This window comes from Trichomonas vaginalis, chromosome II (genome assembly GCF_026262505.1).
Source record: "Trichomonas vaginalis G3 chromosome II, whole genome shotgun sequence".
In the NCBI taxonomy this organism is placed as follows: Eukaryota; Parabasalia; order Trichomonadida; family Trichomonadidae; genus Trichomonas; species Trichomonas vaginalis.
The window spans coordinates 17,535,553-17,560,326 of NC_067204.1; the positions used below are offsets into that span (position 1 = coordinate 17,535,553).

Genomic DNA, 24,774 nt, shown 5'->3' on the forward strand with positions numbered 1-24,774 from the left:
TATACTCATTGTAAAGGGTAAAGCCTAGAAATGAGCTGATATATAAAAAATAATACGACTGCATAAGTTAGAAACAATAAAAAATAAAAGATTTAGTAAGAACGTATTTAATAATATTTATGTAAAATTCGTAATTATCAGTGAAGTGTGTTAATATAAAAGTACTAGAAAAACAATTTAATCTGCGTATAAGTCGTCAAGTTCTTCATCATCGAATGCATCACCTCCTTCTTTCTTCGGTAATAATGGTTTAACGCAAACGCAAGAACCAACAATGCCTAAAATGAGTCCTATAATTGCTATAACAATAATAATGGCGATAAAAACATTAAATTGAACTTTATAGCCACTTGGAGCTCCTGTAGCATCTGCAAAAGTTTCTGATTCAATATACGATGGGAGTTGAAGTAATGTTGAGGTTCCTTCCGCAACGAGTCTGCTGAATTCCATTAAATAAAATTTTTGAAAACTTTTTGAAAAGAAAACCACTTTTATGAAATTTATTCTCTGGAAATCTATGTAGTCTTTACAGTTCACATATCTCTATTGTATGTCAGTTAGGAATTGGTGATTTATTTCTTCTAAATCGAAGTTTTTTGTTTTGGATATGAAAAATATCTAATATTTGCGAACCTTTGCTTTAGAATATGTATTTACATGATTACTAAATGATAATTCTGATCTCAAATATCATAGATATGAATAACGAAAGATTTTGTCACTTTTTATCTCAAAATCTTGGATGTCAAATCATCAATCTAAGAAATCCAAGAAAACTCCAAGCATAAATATCCTAGATGATGAGTCTTCTAGAAGTGAAGCGCCTAATGGAGATAAAAATCAAGAAATTCAATCAATACAACCAAGATTTGAGTCTCCTCGCGTTGATCGCTCTAGTTCGATGAGTTTTATTAAAGATGTTACCCAAAAACTTCCACGAAATACAGTTACTCAATGTAAAATGTATAGAGAAAAGCGAGGTCTTGCATTATCTTACGTTTATCAATTATTTGGAGAGGAAGACCAACCAATTTTTGTTGCTAAGACAGAATCTACTATGTTTTCAACAAAATTTTCTGTGATAGAGACTGTTACTGGTAACAAAATTGGTAAAATAGAATCAAATATAACATCATTAGTTTATAAAGTTACTGGACCTAACGAAACCATTAAAATTGAATATAACGAGAATTTCATGGGTCGTCATGGTCCAAGAGCTTTTACAATGACAATTGAAGACCCAGAAAGGCCAAAAATCTTTGTGTTAAAGCCTCCAATTGTTTTGAATGGCGAATACTACCAGAACTTCCATGATTTAAAGACAGCTCCAAGTATCAAAAATTTCATTTGTGTACCTCAAAACGAATTCTGCGAGGAAGTTTGTATTTTCGTTAGGAATCCAGATAATTCGTTCACTTTACGTGTCAAAGAACCATTTTCTCTTTTTGAAGCTTTTGCATTAGCATTAACTAGTTTACATACTGGAATTTTCCATCGTTAACATTATCACAAGATTCTTCACTGCCTTCAAGAAGAATTGCTTCATTTTTCTCCTTTTATTGTTTTAATTTACGAATTACAAATAGATACGCAAAAAAATACTTCGCAATTTACATGATTACGTTCGAAAACAGTATTAATCGCCTTAATACTATTCATTTACAGTATTATTTTATTGGCAAAACAATCTCCAGGGTTTTCATCATAATTTCTAAAGAAAATATCTTAGTTGATTTATTCCATGAGAAAGACAATCTTTTACTTGTTTCTTTTTCTATTTAACGTATTGTTACTTCAAGAAGCTGTTTCATATGATGTGGAGCTTCAACATAGTTTGTATTATTATTACTTGACTAATTTCTTCAATAAATGTTTGAATTTAATTTAGATTTTATAAATATTAAAATAAAAATTACTTTTTTATGAACTTTAAAGATAATTAATCATGAAATTATGGTCTATCCTTGCATGAGGATTCATAAAAAATGCTTTTAGTTGATATTATAATCTAAGAAAATTCCAAAAAAAATCGAAAAAAAGAAAAATATTCTAAAAAAATACAAATTTTATTATGAAAATAAAAAATCCTCAAAAATTTGGAAGAGAGAAAATGTTTTATTTTAAATTATCTATCCATGGGTCCAATATTTTTTATGTTAAATCTATATGATCAAGATTTTTATTGAAAAATTTCATTTCATTGGTTCATTTATGTTTGGTTTTTTTAATATAGATACAAATTCTCAATATAATTCTCCTTATCACAACTATACAGCTGGCATCCATTATGATTTTTCGTCTAAAGATAGGCACAAGAAGGATAAAATTATTAATGAAATGGAACTTTCATATTCTGCTCCACCTCTTGAACCATTCATAAATACCAATGACCAAACATCCGATCTTCCTGCTGAAGACCTTATTAAAACCAATACAGAAAATCTACCATCTAAAATTGGAACAATATTATATGGAGCTTGGATAGATCCAAATTTCAAAAAGGCACGTGTTTACAAAATCATTAATCAACATCATTTTACCGAAATAGAATATTCATTATACATGGAAGTTGCTAAAATTCTAAATAACGAGATTACAGATACTATTGCTGGACTTCTTCTGATGGTTATGGGAAGAGATAAGCCCCCAGAAGTTGTTCCGAAAAATTGGCCAGATAAAGTTAAAATTATGACACCACGCGCAGAATATATCAAAGAAGGCTACGGCCCATACAATATTACGTCAAAAATCTTAATTAATCTCCTTTCCTCACAAAATCCACATAGATCTGTTATCAGATTCATAGAATACGAATTTCTGAAGACCGATTATCCAAAAATAAGATATGATGCAATCCAAACTACTCCAGAACGTTATTTTATTGATCCAGCAGAATTATACACAAAATTAAATATTCAACGTGAAGTATCTCAATCTCCTCTTAGTTTTGATAATACAGCAGATAACACAATCACTATTACACACTACAAGTACAATAATTGTAATTGGTTCAAACTTCGCTCAGACAATTTCTCAATGGCGTGGGGAGATGATGCTTCTTTAGGTTTAAATGGAATACATGGTCCAATACCATGGGTAAATATCTGTAGTGATTCCATTCCTCCAACATTACTATTAGAAACCAATTTTAATCCTCAGGTTCAATGGAATCCTACAGTTACACCAAATATTTTTGTTCCAGGCGGTTTTTGTCCTAGAAACAATCCAACTAATTACATTTCTAACTTCGTCATGAGCTTCATGAACAATTTTTTAGAAATTCAACTTAATATTTATACTTGGAATGGTAAAGAATTCATAAAAACAAATGGAGAAAAGGCATTAGACAAGAAAAGAACTACTTCTGATATATTCTTTATTTGGCCAGATAGAAACGGTCGACTTCCTCTCACAAACATTTTCAATTCTCCTCTGGAACGTGTTGCAGATTATCTTAATGTTGTTGAATGCACAGATGAAACATGTAATGATCCAAATTGTCCATGCAAACTCACCAAAAACTTGAGAAATCCAAAAGTTTCTTTAGCTTATTTCCCAAATAAACAATGGGGAGTAATCGCTCAGGAGTTCATCCAATCTGATAAATTACTTTTCCTTTACCAAGGCAAGAAATATGTTTCTGAGAATGACAAAAATATTTCTGATAATTACAGTTTTAGTGTTTATATCGCAGATTCAAATCCACTTACTTTGGATGCTGCTGATATGTGCAACACATCGAGATTTATCAATCATTCATGCAATGATGAGAGTACAAGGTTCATGCAACCAAATTGCATCGCGTTAAATATCACTGCAGCACCTATGGATTATAGAATTGCGATTTTCTCGTTAAGAGACATTTTACCTGGAGAGGAATTGACACTGAACTACGAATTCGTCGTGAAAAAGAAGACATGCAGCTGTAACAGTTGCTTGCATCAAAAACATCCAGACTTTCAATAAATTGTGAATATTTATTTGTCTTTTTTTTAAAGAAATATTTGTATTTATTTCATATTTGAAATTTTTATATCTCTTACTGGCGAAGAAGAAATGTCCGATGTAAATCATTTTGATAAAGTAGATTTGCGAAAAAAATTTCTGAAACTGTTTATTATAATCCGTGTTTAATATAAATAATGTTAAATACAGCTCATCTGTATGGTTTCTATTGGAATTCAATTGAAACCAACAAAATAAATATAAGATTTTTTTTTCTTTTGAGAATTAGAAATTATATCTATGCATCTGGAATTGGTATCCTCATAGCAGCAAATACCGGCTTTAGCATTTCAATATCACGGACTTCTATCATTTGATATTTGAATGCAAGTAGGACATATTGAGCTAACAATGTATTAATTACAGGCTCAATATTATTCTTCCTGATTGCAGAGAAGTGGCACATGTACAAATGGTTGAATATTCTTGTCGTTCTTCTAAAAATTATTTGTAATATAGAAACCGCATCCTGAGAAAGCTCCTTACCTTCAGTTAATGGGAATAAATTCTTATTTGCAAGTTTTCGCTTTGCCCAATTTGATAATTGAAGAACATACTCAGGCGCAGAAACCTGTACTGGGTCTGATGTACTCTCATCTTCCCAGAAGTAATGATAATGAGGTCCAGCATTGAACATAGGACATGTCTCAGATGGACAAAATAATGAACAAACCCGATACAATTTTTCCGCTCTTTCAAGATAATCTAATGCGCTAACAATCAAGTAATCGCAAGTAGCCATTCCCGTTGGTGGCGATATTAATGGGGCAAAATTTCTAGTTAATATTGCTCCAGTGACTTTATTTAATTGATCATACTTCTTAGAGAGGATTGTCATATCTTTTGAAACCAACATAGTTTCTTTCATAGAACTTGCATGCTTGCTGTTGCGTCTCCTTGGTGGCATTATTATATAATCAATCGATAATGAGTCCGCCTCTCAAATTCGTAATAAACCGGCATCAATTTTTGTGAATGACATTTCAGGTTAGTAGAACTTGTGTAAAGAGATAAAAGCTTCTTGATAGATTCATTTTAGATAGACTAATTGTTTTTTGCCAAAAAAGAGGCATAGTTAATTATAAAAGTCTTGCTTATGATGCTCAATCGGCGGTTCTGACATTTTATTTTTAATTGACAATCTTGTGCAAATCGAATTGCCGCGATTTTGTTATAAAGTATATATGTAGGGGACTTTTCAGATGTCTCTTTACATAAGGAAAGCAAGAACACAATGAATTAAATATAAGAAAATCAACTTGATGAAATTTCCTTAACATTAAAACTTGACTGAGAGATGGAAAGAGAATGAAATTTATGGGATATATGGATTATTTATCAAAGATTTTGAGATCAAAATGATTATAATCAATTTATTGAATAAATTAATCATATTCAAAAACACTATTTGTTTGAAATGTTCACATTAGCACTAAAAAATGAAGCTATTAATATTAATTCGAGCCGTAAATCTGCAAGATTCAATTATCTGCTCATTTTGGAGTCGCAAATTCGAATCCAAACAACAATTTTTGCAAAATATACGCTTTTCTTATTACAAATTTAATAACGATGGTTTGGTTACTCAAAACACCATATAATTCAATTTCAATAATTTATAATTACACTTAATTGATACATGATTTCGGTTTTGCTAGCTTATCCTATGCTGGTGGAGGAAATAGTTCGATTCGTTTCGGAATTGCATATTTTTCTTTCAATTTTTCGATGGAAAATTAATGAATTTAAAATTAACTGTGAGTTTTCAATGACTTTTAGAATGTAATTGAATATATCGATATGACATAAACCACCTTTTGTAATCACGTTCACATCAGCACTCTCAATATGCACCAGAAACTGTGGAAACAAGAACAGCGATAATGATAATCGCTGATTTACTTGTCCAAATCAATAGTTTATCTTACCCGTGAGAATCTCATAATTGAGATGATTTCGTTATGATTCATTTATTGTTGTTCTGTTATTTAATCCAAGTAAGGGTTTCGTTTTGCGAAAAAAACGTACAATACGCAATTTCGCTAAAAAAACATTTAGCTAGCAATTTCGACATTTGACTCCACTCAAGACGTCACTTTTTTAATTTTGCGGTATCATATTTTTGGAAAATCTTTATGAATATTATATAAAAAGTCTCTTTAATATCTATATTTCATATTTTTATCGATTTTTAAAGTTTTTGCGAAAAGTATTCAATTATTTTTGCTATTTGGTCGGGTAAATGTCAGATTTGCGACATTTTCTGATATGATATTCAGATTCTACGTTGATAATAATGCTTATAGAACCCTCTTGCTATTGTGTCAAAATTGCGAAACCGATAGCAAAAATATCTCGCAATATCAAAATTGAGATATTGAGTGAATTATGCATTATAGAGATTAAAAATCTGATTTGTGAAAACATCTCATCAGTTTCTAGCTAATTCAAAAATCTTTACTATCTTATTCGATTAAAATGAAAAGGGAATAGTTTCATTATGCTTTAAATGACAGCCTTATAATATAATCATAGTTTTCGCTCAATATGCAGCATTTTTTTTTCGAAATCTATGGTCAATGTCCTAAATACTGATTGCTTTGCATTCATATCTCTTACATTTTCTATACCCACATCACTATTCATTGCTATTCCTATCTTTTTCATTTTTGTTTGTTTCTCATAATTTCTCAAAAAACACGATAACTTGATATTTGTAAATATCATACTTTATAACGTAAATAAGAACTTGACCTATTAAGAAAAGCAGTAATGAAAAGAAAATCTGAAATTCATAAAAATTACAAGTTTCTGATGACAATTAGCTTAATTAAACCAGGTACAAGATTATATAATTGTATTTTCTATCCAATTATCCATATAATATCTTATCCAGAAAAAATAACTTGATCAATACCAAATGATTTTTTAACTAGTAAATAAAGTATTTTCTTTACACACACATTGTATATCATAGTTTTTTTTTTTGGTTTCGCAAAACATCCAAAAACAAATATGCTATAAAAGTGACAATTTTAGCAAAACGAAACCCTTAAATCCAGGTGATATATTTGATACTGTGAAATTTATTTCAAATTTTCTTTAAAATCTTGCTCATTCAATTTTTTTAATAAACTGCCAACTTTTCAATGAATTTTTTTTTTGAAATATAATTTTGTTTATTATATATTATACAACCATATTATTTGGGTTTTGAAATTCTGATAATTTAATTGAATTTTAGTTCGGCAAATTTAATCATTCAAAGTGATAAAATTGGCATAAAAATGATTGTTCTGATAATAATCATGGTTCTGTCGGATCCAATAGACTTCAAATTACAAGATCCCACAGTCGGAACTACCAATATTACTTCTAATAAAACATGCTATATTTTCTATTTCCCATGCAATAATTATTCGCATTGTACATCGTATGAAGGAATTTTGCCAAAAGGAAGATATAAATTAGAAGTATGGGGAGCAGAAGGTGGTATGATGCACTCAATATCAGCAGCAAATCCTGGAAGAGGAGGATATGCAAAAGGAATAATCAATATAACATCACCAACAAAAATTTTTATTCATTTAGGAGGATCTCCATCAAGAAGAAATGATTCTGAAATTAAGATAGTATATGGTGGATATAATGGTGGAGGAATGAATATAAATCCAGCTGGAAGTACCCAAAGTGGTGGAGGTGGAGCGACTGATATTCGTATTGAAAATAATGATCTTTACTCGAGAGTGATAGTAGCAGGCGGTGGAGGTTCAGGCGGCAAATTATCAGATTTTTCAAGAAACCAAGGTGGATCTGGAGGTGGACTAAATGGAGAATCTGCTGATTTTTATGGTTTAAGTGGAGGGACACAATACTTTCCTGGTTCATGCAATTATAGGAATCATTCAGGTGAATTTGGTTTTGGTGGTAATAATACCTTATATGGGGGTGGTGCAGGGGGTGGGTGGTATGGAGGAGCTGCTGCGGATCCTAGTTTGTATGAAATTGGAGGTGCTGGTGGGGGTTCTGGTTTTGTTTTTAATTACACATTTCATCCAAGTTTCCATTATAAATTAGATGAAAAATATATGCTTTCCAAAACAAATTTGATTGCTGGAAATGAGAACTTACCTGAATGGGATGGATCATTTAATATTGGACATTCTGGCCATGGTGTTGCCAAAATAACTTTATTGCTTCCTCCCAAAAAAACCGAATTCATTGATCCTTATCGTGATAGATTTTTTCGAGTTATTAGAACAAGATAAATGTATGAAAAGACGGCAATACCTATTTGCTTTAAATATTTTGACAGTTCTTTAGACATTTGAGATTCATCAAATATTTGACACTAGTACTTCCCAAATTTGGTAAGAATATTGTAACATCATGGAAAATATTTATTTTGTTGTTAAACATCTAAAATTTATCAAATGGATTTATTTTTCTATTTCAAAATCGTCATCGGTCTACAACGTGAAGAAGGTTTAACGGACACTTACTTTTAAGCGTTCAACATACTTCCTATTCTTGAGTTAAAAGTAATTTCAAACTCAAGATGAGATAATTTAGCTAATTCTCTTTCTTTTACATTAAGATTACATACAAAAAGAAGAAATCTAATTAATATATACAGATATCTTTTAATAACAAAATCTAAGAGTTAATTAATCTATAATTTCTTTGCGTGAAGCTTCATTTGAGCCTTCAATCCCTCATGGAGTTCCTTGCAGCTCTTGAAAGCCGTGACAAGACCAAGAGCGTGCTGTGGTGTTCTAACACCGAGTCTGCAGCAAGTTGGAGTTCCAAAAGACTTGCACCATCTCAATGGATAGCCAGCTTCAAAAGCAACCTTGTCAGCTAATCCAGCGAGTTCTTCTGTGTAGAAGTCGACGTAAACATATGGAACCCACAATGGAGAGTTCAAGTTTGGCTTTGCGCCAAGCTCTGAGAGTAAATCGAACATAATACGTTTCCAGTATGGAGTGATTCTCCACATTTCTTCGAAGTATGTTTCTTGGTGAAGAGCAGCGATCATGAATTTCTGAGCGAAACCATTGACTGACCATGGGATTTGGTGTTTGTTGATTTGATCGATGATGTTCTTTGTTGAGCAGAGTGTTCCAAGTCTGATAAGTGGGCAAGCGAGAACTTTTGTCCATGACATGCAGACAATGACTCTATCACCGAATTCTTCGATGAGGCGGATGGCGGAATGGTTCATCCAGTCTGGGCCGAAGCATGGCATGAATGATTCATCGATCAAGAATGTTGATCTTGAATCTCTTGCAATCATGGCACGGAGATCCTCGAACGGGATGTAATCACCTGTTGGGCTGTTTGGATTGATCATGATTGTCAATTCAGCATCATTGTTAGCGTTTGGAACCTTAACAAGTCCAGCATTTGTTGCTGCACGCTCGTATTCCATGAATTGGGCTGGCCATGGGCCTGGTCTCCACTTCTGACCTGCCTTGAAGAGTCTTGGGACCATGTCGATGAATTCTGATGCACCATTGCCAAGAAGGATTTGTTCTGGTGGCATTTTCATGGCATCAGCAAGGTGGCATCTGCATTCCCAGGAGTCCTGATCTGGATAATGCTCGATTTCGTTGAATGCATCGAGTGCTGCTTGAACAGCGGACTTTGGCGGGCCAGAAAGATTTGTTGTGACTGAAAAATCGCATTTGAAGTTCTTGCATGCCATATAGGATTGGCCTCCGTGGAAGCACTGAACAGATGGCTTCTGATACTTGGCGACAATTGGGTCGTTCAGCATGAGAAATGATTGATTAGATCAGCTTTCCTAACTCCTCTCAATTTCCAACCAAGCCATCTCAGAAAAAATTCTGAGTTCCGATTACCCGTTTTCTGGCTCCGATCACTTTACTTGACTCTGAATTTCATTTCGAATGCTTAAGGGTATTATCGTATACTTTTCGATTGGGAGATTTCAAATCAATAAATAAAATGCATTTTTCTTTTGGCGATTTTCCTAAATTGAAAGCGCACTAATCTTTGGATTATTTATTTCATTTGGTATAAGTAAATAGAATATGATAGAATTCATCGAATTGACTTTTTGAAATGAATATTCGTTTTTTTGAAATAAATTAATTTTCATTAATCAACATAGTATGTTGTACCTAATTCACAACTTTTTGTTTTTGAAAAAATGTGTCAAATCTGATTACGAAATTCAAACAAAGTTTGAAAAATATACAAGATCCAATCGCAAGCTGCGAATTTCACAAATTGAGCTCACAGTTAATTATAAATCATCAATTCAAGTAAGGGTTTCGTTTTGCTAAAATTGTCACTTTTATAGCATATTTGTTTTTGGATGTTTTGCGAAACCAAAAAAAAAAACTATGATATACAATGTGTGTGTAAAGAAAATACTTTATTTACTAGTTAAAAAATCATTTGGTATTGATCAAGTTATTTTTTCTGGATAAGATATTATATGGATAATTGGATAGAAAATACAATTATATAATCTTGTACCTGGTTTAATTAAGCTAATTGTCATCAGAAACTTGTAATTTTTATGAATTTCAGATTTTCTTTTCATTACTGCTTTTCTTAATAGGTCAAGTTCTTATTTACGTTATAAAGTATGATATTTACAAATATCAAGTTATCGTGTTTTTTGAGAAATTATGAGAAACAAACAAAAATGAAAAAGATAGGAATAGCAATGAATAGTGATGTGGGTATAGAAAATGTAAGAGATATGAATGCAAAGCAATCAGTATTTAGGACATTGACCATAGATTTCGAAAAAAAAATGCTGCATATTGAGCGAAAACTATGATTATATTATAAGGCTGTCATTTAAAGCATAATGAAACTATTCCCTTTTCATTTTAATCGAATAAGATAGTAAAGATTTTTGAATTAGCTAGAAACTGATGAGATGTTTTCACAAATCAGATTTTTAATCTCTATAATGCATAATTCACTCAATATCTCAATTTTGATATTGCGAGATATTTTTGCTATCGGTTTCGCAATTTTGACACAATAGCAAGAGGGTTCTATAAGCATTATTATCAACGTAGAATCTGAATATCATATCAGAAAATGTCGCAAATCTGACATTTACCCGACCAAATAGCAAAAATAATTGAATACTTTTCGCAAAAACTTTAAAAATTGATAAAAATATGAAATATAGATATTAAAGAGACTTTTTATATAATATTCATAAAGATTTTCCAAAAATATGATACCACAAAATTAAAAAAGTGACGTCTTGAGTGGAGTCAAAGGTCGAAATTGCTAGCTAAATGTTTTTTTAGCGAAATTGCGTATTGTATGTTTTTTTCGCAAAACGAAACCCTTAATTCAAGGAATCTGATCCATGTTTTCAGTGATTTTTTGGGAACAGAATTCAATTCGTAACAGAAATGCGCTTTTTTCAAATATATTAATCACCGTACAAAGTATATCTCTAATGCATAAATCAGAGCTAAAAAGCAACACTTTTTATAAAACAATAAATATTTCTGCCTGTAAGAGCCAAGGAAATGCAGTTCGTTAATATTAAATTACTAACGAAATTGTAATACAAATATTTATACTCCTAAAATTAACGAATTTTTATTTCTGTCATTCAATTAATTGTTATGTGGTTGTAATAAAAAAAACTCAATTTAAAATAAGCTACTCTTACGAAATACGAAAGAGAACAAGAGTAAATCCGTATAAGACATGAAAAGAAAATTCGAACCCACGCCCTCTCAGACCAGCGCCTTAGACCACTTGGCCAAATGACCTTGAAGACTTAAACTATTTTAATTTTCTAAAGAACGAATTTTAAATCTTACATTTGAATCTCATACACTCTTTCCTCAATATTTGAAAAATATACTTTAATTATCAATACGGTAACCTTTATTAGGTATTTCTGTAACTAAATCGCTTTACAAAATCAATATTTTTGATAAAATTTTATTTTCTATATTAAATACAAACAAAACATATATATAATAAAAAACTTCAATCTCCAGATTCCTCTCTTTCATCATCTATAAACTCAGCAAGGAATGATTCGGTATAATTTGGTAATTCGCCATCTTCGAATTGGCAATCATTAAATGCTTCAATTCCTCCAGCTTCATCAAATTCTTGGAGGTAACGCTGAAACAGATCAGATCCTTTCACTCTTCTTAGTGCAGCGTAAAAACTTTCTGCAAAAGTTATACAATAATCTTTGTCCTTTCCAGATATGAACAGTTCGACTAGTTCTGAGATCCATTCTCTATCACTGATCGAATAAATGAACTCTGGACCACAATTTTTCATTAATGCGCATAAAAATTTTGCAGCATTGAATTTCTCTCTATACTGACCTTGTTCAAGGATGTTTATGCTAAAATCAACCAAGTTTTTGTCGGATGCAAATTTCACAGCGTATGTATCTGAGATATATGCTTGATCATAAAGCGCACATAATGCCAATGAATTTTTATCTTCATCATCGATTTTAAGAAGGTATTCAAGCTTGGATAATTCAGCATTACTTAATTCGTATTCGTGAATGCATAAAGTTGAGAGAAAATTAATAGACATTTCAACCTTATCATTATTTTCATTCTCAATGAACTGCATTCCGAATTCAACAAGGTTCAAATCGATAATCATTGAGAGCCATGTCTCAGAATAACTAACTGTTCCTGTTCTGATGAGAGCTCCGATGAGCTGATATACAGCTTCTTCATTTACATTATAACAAATCTCGGAAATTGTAATAATGATTGTATCTCGAAGTTCTTTTTTCTGAGAAGTATATGTGAATGCATACAAGATTGAGCATAGTAATGTTTGGATTTCTGGTGAGTCATTAATGTGCTCTTTGAATATATCTTCTGTAATAATTTCTAAAATAAAGTCAATATTGTTTTTTCGGGCTAAAATCATTTTTGCGAGCAAAGTAAGGTAGCTGTCTATTATATCAACGTTAATAACACCTAGTAGAGGAGTTAAATGTTCTGGAAGTTTCTCTTCAAATAATTGATTTATATATTCTTGATTTTTCGTATTAAAAACTGCAATAAGGAATTTAATTGCTGCAAACAAAACATTTTGTGGTGCATCTGTTTGAAGACATTCCATTAAATGTGCTGGAATTCTAAAAATTAGAAAAATATCATCGTATACTGCTCCATTTCGAGTAAAAATGCTTTCTAGTTTGAGAAGGATTTCTTCAACCAAAGGAGGTTCTTTCTTTTCAATAGATTTAATCAAATCTACTAATAATGGCCCAATTTTCGGTAATTCACTATCACCATCTTGATTACCATCGGTACCTAGAATTGTTTTGGTCTTGTTAAACATCTTTTCGAATGCTAAGATATCTTCATTTTCATCATGAATCTTATAACTTTGCATCAAAATGAGTTTTAATGCAAGTCTTAGGAACCATTATATATCCATAGTAATAACATCTAAATATTTGATTAATCAAGCAAATTAATTTTTATCAAATTATCAAAACAAAAGATAGTTAATATTTCTTTTAACTATGTTCGTTTCGTTTTAAAATGTTCATTTATTCAATCCCAGATTGATAATAAATACATTATAATGTAAAAATTGATATTATAATAAAATAAAAACTTTAAAAGAAATTAATTATCATATTTAATTTAACCAAAAATCTCGGGAAATGATTTGAGAATGTATTCCATTCGTTCTTTGAATAATAAAAGAGTTGATATGAGAGCGCATTTTGCAATATATTAGATAGAGCTAGGATGCTTAGGGAGCTAATTTGATATTCCTTTTAAATTTTACTCATAATTAATGCTTGAATAAGTAACTAATTAGGCTACCAAATAAATACAATAATATATAGCTTAGGAGGAAGCATAGATATTTGTGATTGATATAGAATTCAGAAAACCTACTTACTCTGTCAGATAATGTGACCTTTGCACCATGTTTAATAAGAAGCTTATATATTTCTTCCTTTGATTCTAATGCACCTTGAATGGGCGTTTTCCCATAATGATTTTTTATATTGACATCTGCTCCATGTGAAACAAGGATCGTGACAAAATCTTTTTGATTATTATGTGTAACTTGGTGAAGAACAGTGTCTCCAAATCTATCCTGGTGATTTAAATCAATCCCATGAGAAATGAGGAGCTCGGCAATTTTTAAATGATTTAAACTTGCTGCAAAAAAGAGAGAATTGATTCCTTGATAAGTAGCATTGACATTTGAGCCATGTGAAATAAGAAATTTGAGTGTTTCCAAATTTCCATGCATAGCTGCATTTATGAGTGGTGTCTTTCCAATATCATCTTGTGCTTCAATGCTTGCACCATAGTTAAAAAGAATTTCTGCTACTTTATAACTATTCTGTCTTGCTGCAATAATAATAGGAGATAATCCATTGGGTAATTTTTCATTAACATCTGCATTATGCAAAGTTAAATATTCACATAGCGATGGAATATCAAAGCCTGAAGCATAAACCAATGATTGTTTGATATTTTGTGTTTGATCTAGTAAAACCAAAAATGCTTCAATATTATTATATTTAATACAGTAATCTACATCTATTGGTATATTGTATTCATTCATTAAGAAAGTAACAAAGTCAATATTATGAGAAATAATTGCATATTTCATGCATTTTTGGTCAGGTTTCTGAAATTTCAAACATTCACTCATGATGTCTGGTTTTCCACTCAAAAATGAAAATCTGAGACAATAATTAGTGATTTTTGATTTGAATTTTGTTCTTAAAAGCTTAAAACAGTCAACAGCTCCATAAAAACAGCATAATTCAATTAATGAATATTCAGATGAATTTCTTCTAAATTTTTGGTACTGATTAAATCCATCTTGTTCTATTATTAGTATAAACTTTTCTTTATCATCATCCATAATTGCTTTGTATGTTGGGTCGTCTTGATGGCAAAACAATAAGTTTTTTTGATTTTCAATATTATATTGACAATTCTGGTAGGAATTAATACCATATTCTTTATTAGTTAAGTACAAGAAAGGCATTTTGATGGATGTCGTTAACAATGGATGGTATTCTTCATAAATCTTTTTAAATATAATCCAGTATGAATCAAAATATCGCCTATTGTATATTGCTGCCTCGAATAACATAGTAATTAACTGTGTTGGCAAAAAAAGATCAGTTTCAATCATTTTGTTTTTAATATCTTGGTAAATTCTAGTAATTTCATCATCCGTGCTTGCCTTAAGTTTGTATATTGTGTTGCATGCACAGCCATAATCTTTACACAATTCCATAAGCTCATTAAAAGATATCTTCATTTGTAAAAATAAATATTTCTATGCTGTTTAATGTATTGAATAAGGTATAGTAGTAATATTGTAATTGGCTAATATATGTAAATAGCTATTCATGGCTTAACGTTGTAAAGTCGAGAAAAAAAAGTTGATCGTGTGTTGGAAATTTTTTGATTTTATATAACTTTTTGACTTGAGTTTCTTTCGCTATTACATCAAGATTAGCATCCATATTATCATTAGTAATTTTTACATAGTACCAGATAGCTCTCATGCAACAAGAGTAAATCAATTTTATGTTCGGATTCGAAATTCATAGAATGATTATTACGAATTAACAACTTACAATAATGTTTCTGATCAAACAAATCCTACAATCAACCCAAATGATGCCAATTATTACATATCAAATTGCAAATTTATAGAATTAAACAAAGAAAGAGCAATATCAATCACTAGTTTGCGGGACGACACATGCGTTTTAATAGAAAGTTCTTCATTTTTCAAATGTGGAAAAACAGAAAATGACGGAACTTATCAAGGCTGTGTTATATATTTTAGTAACTTCGGAGCTATTGTTCATAATAAACTTTGTTTCGACTCAAATATTGGCCAAAAAGAAGGGCTTACAACATATTCGCGCGCTTCAGCTAATTATAAAAATTATTTTGTTTTTTGTTCAGCAACTAATAACGGAGATATTAAAAATTCTCAAAGACTTGTATATCTTGATCATGGAATACAATTAATTGAAAACTCAAATATCACATCAAATAAATGCCGATCTACATCATGCTATTCTCTTTCTGTAGGATCTCAAGGATCATGCGTTAAACTTTCTAATTTTATTGATAATATTGAAGAAAGTAATGGATTTCTTCAACATGGAATCTCCCCAGAAGATTTTAAAATTAATATATGTAATATTATCAATAATGGTATAGGTTCAGGTTCATTATTTTATAATAATGCAAGTCAAGTGACAATATCCGATTCATGCATAACAAAAAATAATGTTTCCACTTTATTTTCGGAAACTGGTGGAGGTTTCATAATGAATAATTGTTATTGCAAGGATAATACATACAATTTTAATGAAGTTCAAGAAAGCGATCCTGTGGATTCTTATTTTACTGCAAATTTGGGTACTGAATTATATTGTTTTTATGAAACAAGTAATGAGGAAATAGATGATATCATTCAATGCACATGCGAAGCTTATGATATCTATAAAAGATTCAGCAGATTAAGGTAAAGTATATAACACAAGACTCAGTTATATATTTTGGTTTTTGCGGATCTATTGTTCATAATAAACTTTGTCTTGACTTTATTCTGCTTATCACATATGCTATTAACTAACTTTGGGAATCTAGTGAGAGCTGAATCTACGACTTTGAGCAGGATTCAGAATTTATTTAGACTTTATGGGTTAGAGAGCTTATTGAAAATAGAGACAAAAACTTCTCGGCTTAATGGTATAATCTTTGATTAAAGATTATATAGGTAATAGTATCGAATACATATATTTATGAAGAAATTTCTTGTAAAATAGTGAGAAATCCAATAACGACTGATCATTGTGCAAGAATGCAATCTTTATTTATCTTATAAACGCTTTCAGTTTTTTTTCTTGATATTTACAAAATTTAATAATCGGAAATTGAACTAAAAATAATCGTCGAAAAAACATCAAACGTTAAGGGTGCACCCGTATGTACGTTTATTTGAGAGGAGGAGGATTACCCTCTCAATTTTGAGGGATTCGTTAGTCTCATCACACTTTTCAATGCTCGATTTTTAAAAACTGTTTAAAAATGGAGCTTATATTGAAATAGTGTAGAGACTAAAAATTACCACAGACTATTTCAGAGGATTGAGTGGCAACTCAATCCTCTGAAAAGTCTGAGGTAATTTGCAAAGTTTATTTTCTCGATGAATATGCAATAAAATTTGATTTTTACCTTATCAATATACTTCATATAATATACACATGTTCATGTAAAAACTTTTTTCCAAAATCCTCAGGAATTAAGGGATTTTTGAATTTTAAGAATTTTTTTTCGAATTTTTTCGAAAAAAAAATATTTTCAGAACAGCCTTAACGGCTAAGATTTAGGAACAATGTTATGTATCAAAAAGAAAGGAGGTCTGATATAGACAACATATATCGTTGAAGGTTGAAAAAATCTCTAATATTTGAGCCCAAAATTTCAAATTTTAATTTTTTGAAAAAAGGGGCCACCCGTATGTACGTTTATTTGAGAGGAGGAGGATTATATTTTTGAAAGTGTGAAACATTATGAATATGTTAATTATATAATAATATGTATTATTATAAAAAAGAAAAAATAAAGCACGTTAAAATTTTTCTTTCTTGATTTTTTACAAAATCTACTTAGAATTATGCAAAATATGACTAAATAATTATAAATATCAAGTTCAGTTCGACTATGTATGTAGTAATTCCTCAATAAAGTGTCAAAACCCTATTAAAATATATAAACATTTTCAACATTTTAATGTTTTTATTTAAAAATTTGATGGAATATGAGCTTCAAACAATTATTATGTAAATAAAAATAATTAAATATATGTATTTATTCGTATTACAACCGTAGTAAGTCGATTCTTCCTTTCTTCTACTAAGATTTGAATTTGATTTCGAATTGTAAAGAGATTCAAAGGGAAAATACTAGCGGATAAAAACTACCTCCATGAAAGGGTCATAATGGAGTCAAGTTGTATTTTTTGATATTTTTTGCTTTTCGAGCCTAAATAGGTAGCCAAGATAATGCCTAAAAATAAGGTTCTAAATTCTGAAGTTTACATGATTCTCTCGTGTGCACCCTTAATGGATTTGGAAGAGTCCGCGAATCTCGACAACCTCAAATCCATACATAGTCATGAATTCATGGATGAATTAGAGTACATCCAAGAGACTATTAAGCCTAAGCAAGTTGCTCAATTTTATAAAATTGTTTTAGGTCATTTCGAAAATGAAGTTCCTGAAGAAGTTGGAAGAGCAATTTTAGGTGCAATAGCTAAAGTTATTTGTATTGATGAATACTTAAACATTTTTATTCAAACAGGAAGCCATTTAAATCTTCCATACAAAAAGAAACAATTTATTCCCGATATTTACGATATTTTATTTGTCATTGTTACTGCTGCTCCAATTGCTTTTGAAGAAAATCTTTGCAGAGCATTTGGTGGCATTATTAGACGCGATCCTCAAAAAGCGTTAACTTTACTTGCAATGTATTCACAGCATTTCAACGAAATCGACAATCCATGGCCAATGGTTGATCTTCTAATACAAGAAGCTCACCGTTTCCAAGGAATTGAAACCGCAACAAATTATGCAACGTTATTAGCATTTCTCTGCAGAAAATACCCCGATTACTGTGAAGGACGCAGCGAACATTGCTGGCGTAAGATTTCGGCGCTCCTTGCCCTTAAAGATATTCCGACATTAAAATCTGTTTACTGCGCATTATTTTCTATCACAGAAGTTTACAAAGAGGCAATTTCCCCTCTTGAATTAATGAAACCTCATCTCAAAATACGAGATCTTCAGGATTCAGTTTTAACATTGCTTCTTGCGGCTCCTCCTGTTGGAAAAGACACAAGAGACAAGACTTTACTTCAAACATTAGTCATGATGAGTGAAAGGAATAAGAATGCTACCTTAGTTATGATGAGAATTGCAACTGATAACTCATTCGCAGAATTTTTAGTTCAAAACGCCGGATTATGGATGACAAAAGAACTCCCAAGTGTTATAGATACCATGAGACTCTTCTTTGTTGTCTTCGCTCATTCAGAAATTCGTAGACAAATAAGTGAATCTCCGAAATTCATTGAATTCTTAAAGATGGTCACAGAAGGATCATCCGGCTCAACTTTATCAATGATATGCACTATAATTCGAAGAATAGACTTAAATGAGGATTTCATTGCAAATCTCTCCGAATCTGGCTTCTTAGGAAGCTTCTTTACAACAGCTGTTCATATTAAAAATGTGACAGCAATGCATGCAGCATTTTTGATGTTAGATACGTTAGCAAAAATTGGATATGCAAGAGAATACTTGAAGATGTGTGAAATTGTTACTAAAACTATTCAAGACAGAGGCGAATTATGCGAAGTTGCAAGTTTAGTTGCAATTCAGCTTTGCGAGTACAAGAGATGCGTTCAAGTGTTTAAGAAAGTAAGATTAGATGAGTTTATGAAGAGAAATCTCTCAAATTCAAAACTTAAAGATAATGCCGCAAAGTTTTTAGATGCAATTGCGGATGAATAAAAAATTTATCTCTTTTTCAATCAAATTTTTCAAAGACAATACTAATTTAAGCAACAATCATCAACGTTATTGATTAATTTTGCTTTAAAAGGGAGTTTTCCCAATATTTCCTTTCCGATTAATTTATTTTTCATTTTTTTTCTTTTACATGATAACTCTTACTCATATCTCTTATAGAAGAGTTGAAATGTAATATCGAATTTTGAAATAAAAATAAGAATCGATTTTTCATATTCATTCAAATGATCTAAAACAGAATTTATTTATAACATCATAAAATATGTCGCATAACATTAGATATCTTTGATCCTGTATCTTTTTCCAAAGTAAAATGGAAAAATTAGTATAAAAATTAAACAAAAAAACTAGCAGCAACCTTCTGAATTCTTCTGAGGTTTCTTATTCTTTTGATCTAATGATATGGCTGTAAATGTAACGTTCTTAGGCATAGAGTTAAGTACGTATTCTGATAATTCGTTAATATTTGTATTATCCTTAGCTGAAGTATAAAAGAACTTGATATCGTGAACTTTTGCCCATTCTTCCGCTTCTGCAACTGGAACTTGAATTTCATCCGCTAAATCTGATTTGTTTCCAATAAGAACTAATAGTGCTCCAGGCTGAGCAAGGGACACAAATTCTTCATGCCATGAAGGAAGGGCTTCAAATGATTTTCTATTGGTTAAATCAAAGACAAGTAAACCACCCATTGCGTTGTGATAATATACACTGTTGAGGGCTCTATATCTTTCAGCACCTGCTGTATCCCATATCTGAATATCTTGCTGACCTTTGGCTGGATCTCCATTTAAAATATAAAACGCAGTCGCAACCGTTGGGCGTGTTTCCTCCCATTTTCCTTTGCACATTTGATAGACTAACGATGTTTTACCAACAGAAGAGTCACCAATCATCACTAAACGTGGTAACTGACTCTGCATGATTCTTTTTTTTTATAAAAATTTTTGTAAATCTCCGTTCAACCGCGGTTGCGCAAACAACAATCAGATTTTAAGAGATTTGTAATATCCATATCAAATGCAGAATGCTTTTCAAATTAAGGAAGCTATCTGAACAGATTAATAAAATATTCAAAAAGAAAATCAAGTCGTTTGCATCTAATATTTCGTATTCTGATTTCCCTTACAGAGAAATTAATATTTCTAATATTGTGAGCTCAACATTGATTTATTGACATTCTTATTAAATGAGTATAAATCAATTTAGAATATTGCAGAATTCAAAAACAAAAACATCTTAATTCCTTTTAGTTTATATCGATCTTACAAATGATACTTAATCCGTGAGGTTCAATATTCGATTCCATTGTGAATATTTCTTTCACATGATGCAAATATCAATGAAAAAGATAAACAGGAAAATACCGCTTTTCATCTTGCAGCATGGAATAAATATATAGAAACAGCAGAAGTTCTCCTTTCACATGATGCAAATATATCAATGAAAAAATAAAAATGCAAAAATTACTCTTCATATTGCAGCAAACAATAATAGTATTAAAACAGCCAAATTTCATATATAAAATAGTGCAAATATAATAGTGTAAATTGGTTTAGACATTTACTATTAGAGTGTTTTACGTATAAATCAAAGTTATGAGAGTTAAAATGTGGAAGTGTTATAGTTATTCCAATGATTTTTGAGAAATGTTATCCTCTGATTTCGAATTTTTGGATTTCGAAATAAAAATCAAAATAATAATAGCAATAACAATAATAATGAAAACACAAACAACTATTATTTGTATTGCCAAAACGCCTTTATCTATGTATTCATCATCACCTGAACCATTAATTCCAATTTTTCTCATATCAATTTCTTCAATGCCTAATTGAGTTAATCTTGAATCCTTTGTAATTGAGAAATCCTTATTTTCAAAATCTTTAAAATCGGATTCAGTTGCATTAATAATATTATCAATATAAATTTCCTCCTTGCGTATTGGTAATCTGATATTTTTTTATTGCCGTAGCAAATATTATAAGTAATATTTCCAGAAGGAGGTATTTGAGGATATTTAACCGTTCCTCTTTTATAATAATTATCAATTTCTGGCAATTTTGGATATTTAGTTGAATAAGGAGGTAAATAACCTGAAACATTAATTTTTCCTCCAATTTTATAATATCTCTCTGATATTATCGGATGCAATTCCATTGATGGTGACCCTTGTTTCATAGCACAATGATCAGTTTGTATAATACCAAAACTACAATTAATTAAGACATTATTTCGAATGAAAGCATTTCTTCCTCCTCCAATATATATTCCTCTTTCAATGTTATAAATTACATTTTTGATTATTTAGACACCGCCTGAACAAAAATCAAAATAAATACCAATAATGAATTTGCTAGGAGCTTGTCTACAATCATGAATATAATTATATCTAAATATATTTCCTTGATATGTGTAATCGCTTCCTGTATAAAAAACTCCTGCATCATCAGATTCCATCAATATATCATGAAATTCATTATATTCAAATATATGATCATTTCCACCCCATATCACAGCTGAGTGTGGTGCATTATAGAATAAACAATTACGAATTGTTGTTCCTACTCCATATGCTGCGACTGCTACATAATAATTTCTTGATAAATTTCCGAACCAATATATTTCAGTTCTATAAATTAAATTATTTCCATTTTCTAATGTTAAACGATTACCTCCAACGATAAAAATCCTATTATCAAATGTATTATGTATTAAACAATTTCTAATTGTAATGTTATTTCCGTTACAATTTATTCCATCCATTCCAATATTAAAAATTTTCAAACGTTCAATTAAAACATTATTGCATTGAGTTAATCTGATTCCATGATGAGATGTACATTCAATTGAAAGATCTTTTATAATAATATCTCTTTTTTTGTATGCTGTGATAACAGGGGCTGTTAAATTTGATAAAAATATTTCGGTCTTTGAATTTAATTTTTCAAATGGCAGAAAATATATAATTTTTGTTTCAAAATCAATACAAAAATCTCCTGGATATTTGATCTCTTCCAATATATTGAAAAACATTATTGGCTTACCTTGTTTTGGTGGATATGAGATTCGAGATGCTTCTTCAATATAAACGATTTGTTTATTTGGATCAATTTTTGACACTCTTTGTGTTGATCCACTCCATCCGGCACTCCAATAGCCCCATGTCATAATGTTTGGATGGAATTTCCAAGTATAAATATGAGAATCATTGATTCCAATTGTACCTTTGATCTTTGTTTGATTTTCTGAAGCCGAAATTTTAATAAAATTTCCCAATTTTGGATATTGAGCTAAATTCATTTGCTTTTGATTAATATAAAGATGATTATGTGAACAATTATGTGCAAAGTTAAATCCTCTACGTTGAAAAGGTAACAAATTTGTAAGTCCATGCTCTTTTAAATTGATTTGATAAACATCATTCCGTACACTTGGATCTAGTCGATCTAAAATCTCTTTGTCACTAACTTTTGAATATTTTTTAAGTTGAATTCCGCCAATTAATCTAGTATTTGACTTTCCTTTGATTGTAGTTCCATTTTGCTTGATAACTATTGGTTACGCAATAAAATGAACTCCTGAGTCAAATACAATGTCTTCACAAAAGACTAAAGGCAAATAAAACGAAAAAATCATGAATGGTAAAAGTGAAAATTAATTGTCATTGTCTTTGAAAATATATATATTTAACAGATTACAAATAACAATGTTCAGTTCCGAATCATCAAAAAGACATCTCTCAAAATTTATTGATCAACCTCAGAAAAATTGTGACGGACAATTTTTATTGATTACATTTAAAATAATATTATAGCTAGAGAGAGAAAATGTGATATACAAAAATTCGTCAAAAATGACAGAATTCAAATTTCTGACATTTGTAAATTCACATTAACTATTCGCTTTTAAAAAATTTACATCTGCAGCTCCGCTTCTTTGGTCGCTTCTCATTTACGATGTATTCTTTGTTTATAAGACATATGTTCTGATCTCCCTTACTCAGAATCTCGAAGGACCCATTAAATTATAGTACTCTCAAAATCTTAGGTTCGGCCTCAGAAAAATTTGTGAATGAAAATTTTCTCTATATAAGTAGTTCATATTATTCTAATTAATATTTTATAAAAATATAGTTTGAATTAAAATCGATTATTTTCCTGATTGATATCTATCCAAAGATATAAAGCATACTGTGTTCATGGACATAAGAATAAAAACATATTTGTATAGTTTTGTTGACTAATTTCATATTTTCGGAACTTTTTTGTTGACATTAATGATAAAAATATAGATTTAACATTAATGTATAAGACAATCATTATTTATTGCTACTGTATGAGTAATGTATATAGATAGAACCAGCTAATCTCAATATTTGATTTCAATTTATTTAATATTTTACATTTGGATCTAATTTTATAAGAAAATATAGATGGATATCAAGTTCACTTTAAAGAGAATGAAATTAAAGTCTTAGATAAATCATTTTTAATTTTAAACGGCAACTTTCCCACATGCGAGAATACTCACGAAACCATTAATCCAAGCAGTCATACATGTATTTCAACATGCAGTCTAGCTATTCTAGACGATACTGCAAAAAATAATGATAATACGTGAAGTTATTGACTCATTCATTAGATTTTTACGTTGGAACCATCGTATTAATGAATGCCATAATGCACTTGGATGTACCCATTATATTGACAAGCGCACAACTCCATTTTTCCATGATTTGATAATTCAAAATTTTATCCCGAATCAATTACGGAGCTTCTGTTTCAAATATTGAAGTTATACATATTGTTATATTGTTTTGTAAAAGAATTTATAGTACTTTTTAAAAAAACGTTTTTGCAAAAATCTCGGGAACAAAATCCACTCAATTTTATTTGAGAAATTCATATAGTTATTAATCAGAAATCTAAAATTGATATCATCATACAAATACTTCATTATTTTATAACTATTCCCCTTCTCCATATTTTGTTTTTTCCCCACCATATGAGGTACTAGGTAGTGAATGATAATAACTCTTTCCCAATCAAAAATATCATCTTTTTATCATATAAAATTAGGATGTAAAGCTTGTTTGTCAAAAAAATTGAGAGAATGTTAGAAAGTTGTAAGTGCACCCTTAATAAACTTGAAATCATATT

General features: G+C 30.3%; 10 protein-coding genes and 1 non-coding gene across 11 annotated transcripts, besides 2 other annotated features; 4 read left to right on the forward strand and 7 right to left on the reverse strand.

Annotated features, from left to right (window-relative positions):
- Positions 1 to 94: 94 nt before the first annotated feature.
- On the reverse strand, positions 95 to 450 carry TVAGG3_0562110 (uncharacterized protein; the record flags this gene model as incomplete). The annotated part of the gene is made up of 1 exon (XM_001580643.2): positions 178 to 450. One exon carries the CDS (start codon positions 448 to 450, stop codon positions 178 to 180), a length of 273 nt encoding a protein of 90 aa, XP_001580693.1.
- A 292-nt stretch (positions 451 to 742) lies between these two features.
- TVAGG3_0562120 (tubby c-terminal domain-like family) lies at positions 743 to 1,854 on the forward strand (the record flags this gene model as incomplete). Its single annotated transcript, XM_001580642.1, has 1 exon — positions 743 to 1,501. The coding sequence occupies one exon, from the start codon at positions 743 to 745 to the stop codon at positions 1,499 to 1,501; it is 759 nt and encodes a 252-aa protein (XP_001580692.1).
- A 204-nt stretch (positions 1,855 to 2,058) lies between these two features.
- On the forward strand, positions 2,059 to 3,979 carry TVAGG3_0562130 (histone-lysine N-methyltransferase family; the record flags this gene model as incomplete). Its single annotated transcript, XM_001580641.1, has 1 exon — positions 2,212 to 3,966. The coding sequence occupies one exon, from the start codon at positions 2,212 to 2,214 to the stop codon at positions 3,964 to 3,966; it is 1,755 nt and encodes a 584-aa protein (XP_001580691.1).
- A 234-nt stretch (positions 3,980 to 4,213) lies between these two features.
- TVAGG3_0562140 (hippo signaling) lies at positions 4,214 to 6,153 on the reverse strand (the record flags this gene model as incomplete). The annotated part of the gene is made up of 1 exon (XM_001580640.1): positions 4,244 to 4,912. One exon carries the CDS (start codon positions 4,910 to 4,912, stop codon positions 4,244 to 4,246), a length of 669 nt encoding a protein of 222 aa, XP_001580690.1.
- Positions 6,154 to 7,261: 1,108 nt separating this feature from the next.
- Positions 7,262 to 8,398, forward strand: TVAGG3_0562150 (glycine-rich protein family; the record flags this gene model as incomplete). The annotated part of the gene is made up of 1 exon (XM_001580639.2): positions 7,293 to 8,273. The coding sequence occupies one exon, from the start codon at positions 7,293 to 7,295 to the stop codon at positions 8,271 to 8,273; it is 981 nt and encodes a 326-aa protein (XP_001580689.2).
- Positions 8,399 to 8,467: 69 nt separating this feature from the next.
- On the reverse strand, positions 8,468 to 9,794 carry TVAGG3_0562160 (aminotransferase-related family; the record flags this gene model as incomplete). The annotated part of the gene is made up of 1 exon (XM_001580638.2): positions 8,678 to 9,784. The coding sequence occupies one exon, from the start codon at positions 9,782 to 9,784 to the stop codon at positions 8,678 to 8,680; it is 1,107 nt and encodes a 368-aa protein (XP_001580688.1).
- Positions 9,795 to 11,733: 1,939 nt separating this feature from the next.
- TVAGG3_0562170 lies at positions 11,734 to 11,786 on the reverse strand. The gene has a single exon. It is a non-coding gene; the product is annotated as a tRNA-Leu (tRNA).
- Positions 11,787 to 12,009: 223 nt separating this feature from the next.
- TVAGG3_0562180 (armadillo (ARM) repeat-containing protein family) lies at positions 12,010 to 13,401 on the reverse strand (the record flags this gene model as incomplete). The annotated part of the gene is made up of 1 exon (XM_001580637.1): positions 12,010 to 13,401. One exon carries the CDS (start codon positions 13,399 to 13,401, stop codon positions 12,010 to 12,012), a length of 1,392 nt encoding a protein of 463 aa, XP_001580687.1.
- Positions 13,402 to 13,648: 247 nt separating this feature from the next.
- TVAGG3_0562190 (spectrin binding) lies at positions 13,649 to 16,948 on the reverse strand (the record flags this gene model as incomplete). The annotated part of the gene is made up of 1 exon (XM_001580636.1): positions 13,813 to 15,288. One exon carries the CDS (start codon positions 15,286 to 15,288, stop codon positions 13,813 to 13,815), a length of 1,476 nt encoding a protein of 491 aa, XP_001580686.1.
- Positions 16,949 to 17,209: 261 nt separating this feature from the next.
- Positions 17,210 to 18,139: a mobile genetic element.
- Positions 18,140 to 18,142: 3 nt separating this feature from the next.
- On the forward strand, positions 18,143 to 19,594 carry TVAGG3_0562210 (protein kinase protein; the record flags this gene model as incomplete). Its single annotated transcript, XM_001580635.1, has 1 exon — positions 18,143 to 19,594. One exon carries the CDS (start codon positions 18,143 to 18,145, stop codon positions 19,592 to 19,594), a length of 1,452 nt encoding a protein of 483 aa, XP_001580685.1.
- Positions 19,595 to 19,837: 243 nt separating this feature from the next.
- On the reverse strand, positions 19,838 to 20,549 carry TVAGG3_0562220 (GTPase protein; the record flags this gene model as incomplete). Its single annotated transcript, XM_001580634.1, has 1 exon — positions 19,960 to 20,535. One exon carries the CDS (start codon positions 20,533 to 20,535, stop codon positions 19,960 to 19,962), a length of 576 nt encoding a protein of 191 aa, XP_001580684.1.
- A 4,174-nt stretch (positions 20,550 to 24,723) lies between these two features.
- Positions 24,724 to 24,756: a mobile genetic element.
- The last annotated feature ends 18 nt before the right edge of the window (positions 24,757 to 24,774 follow it).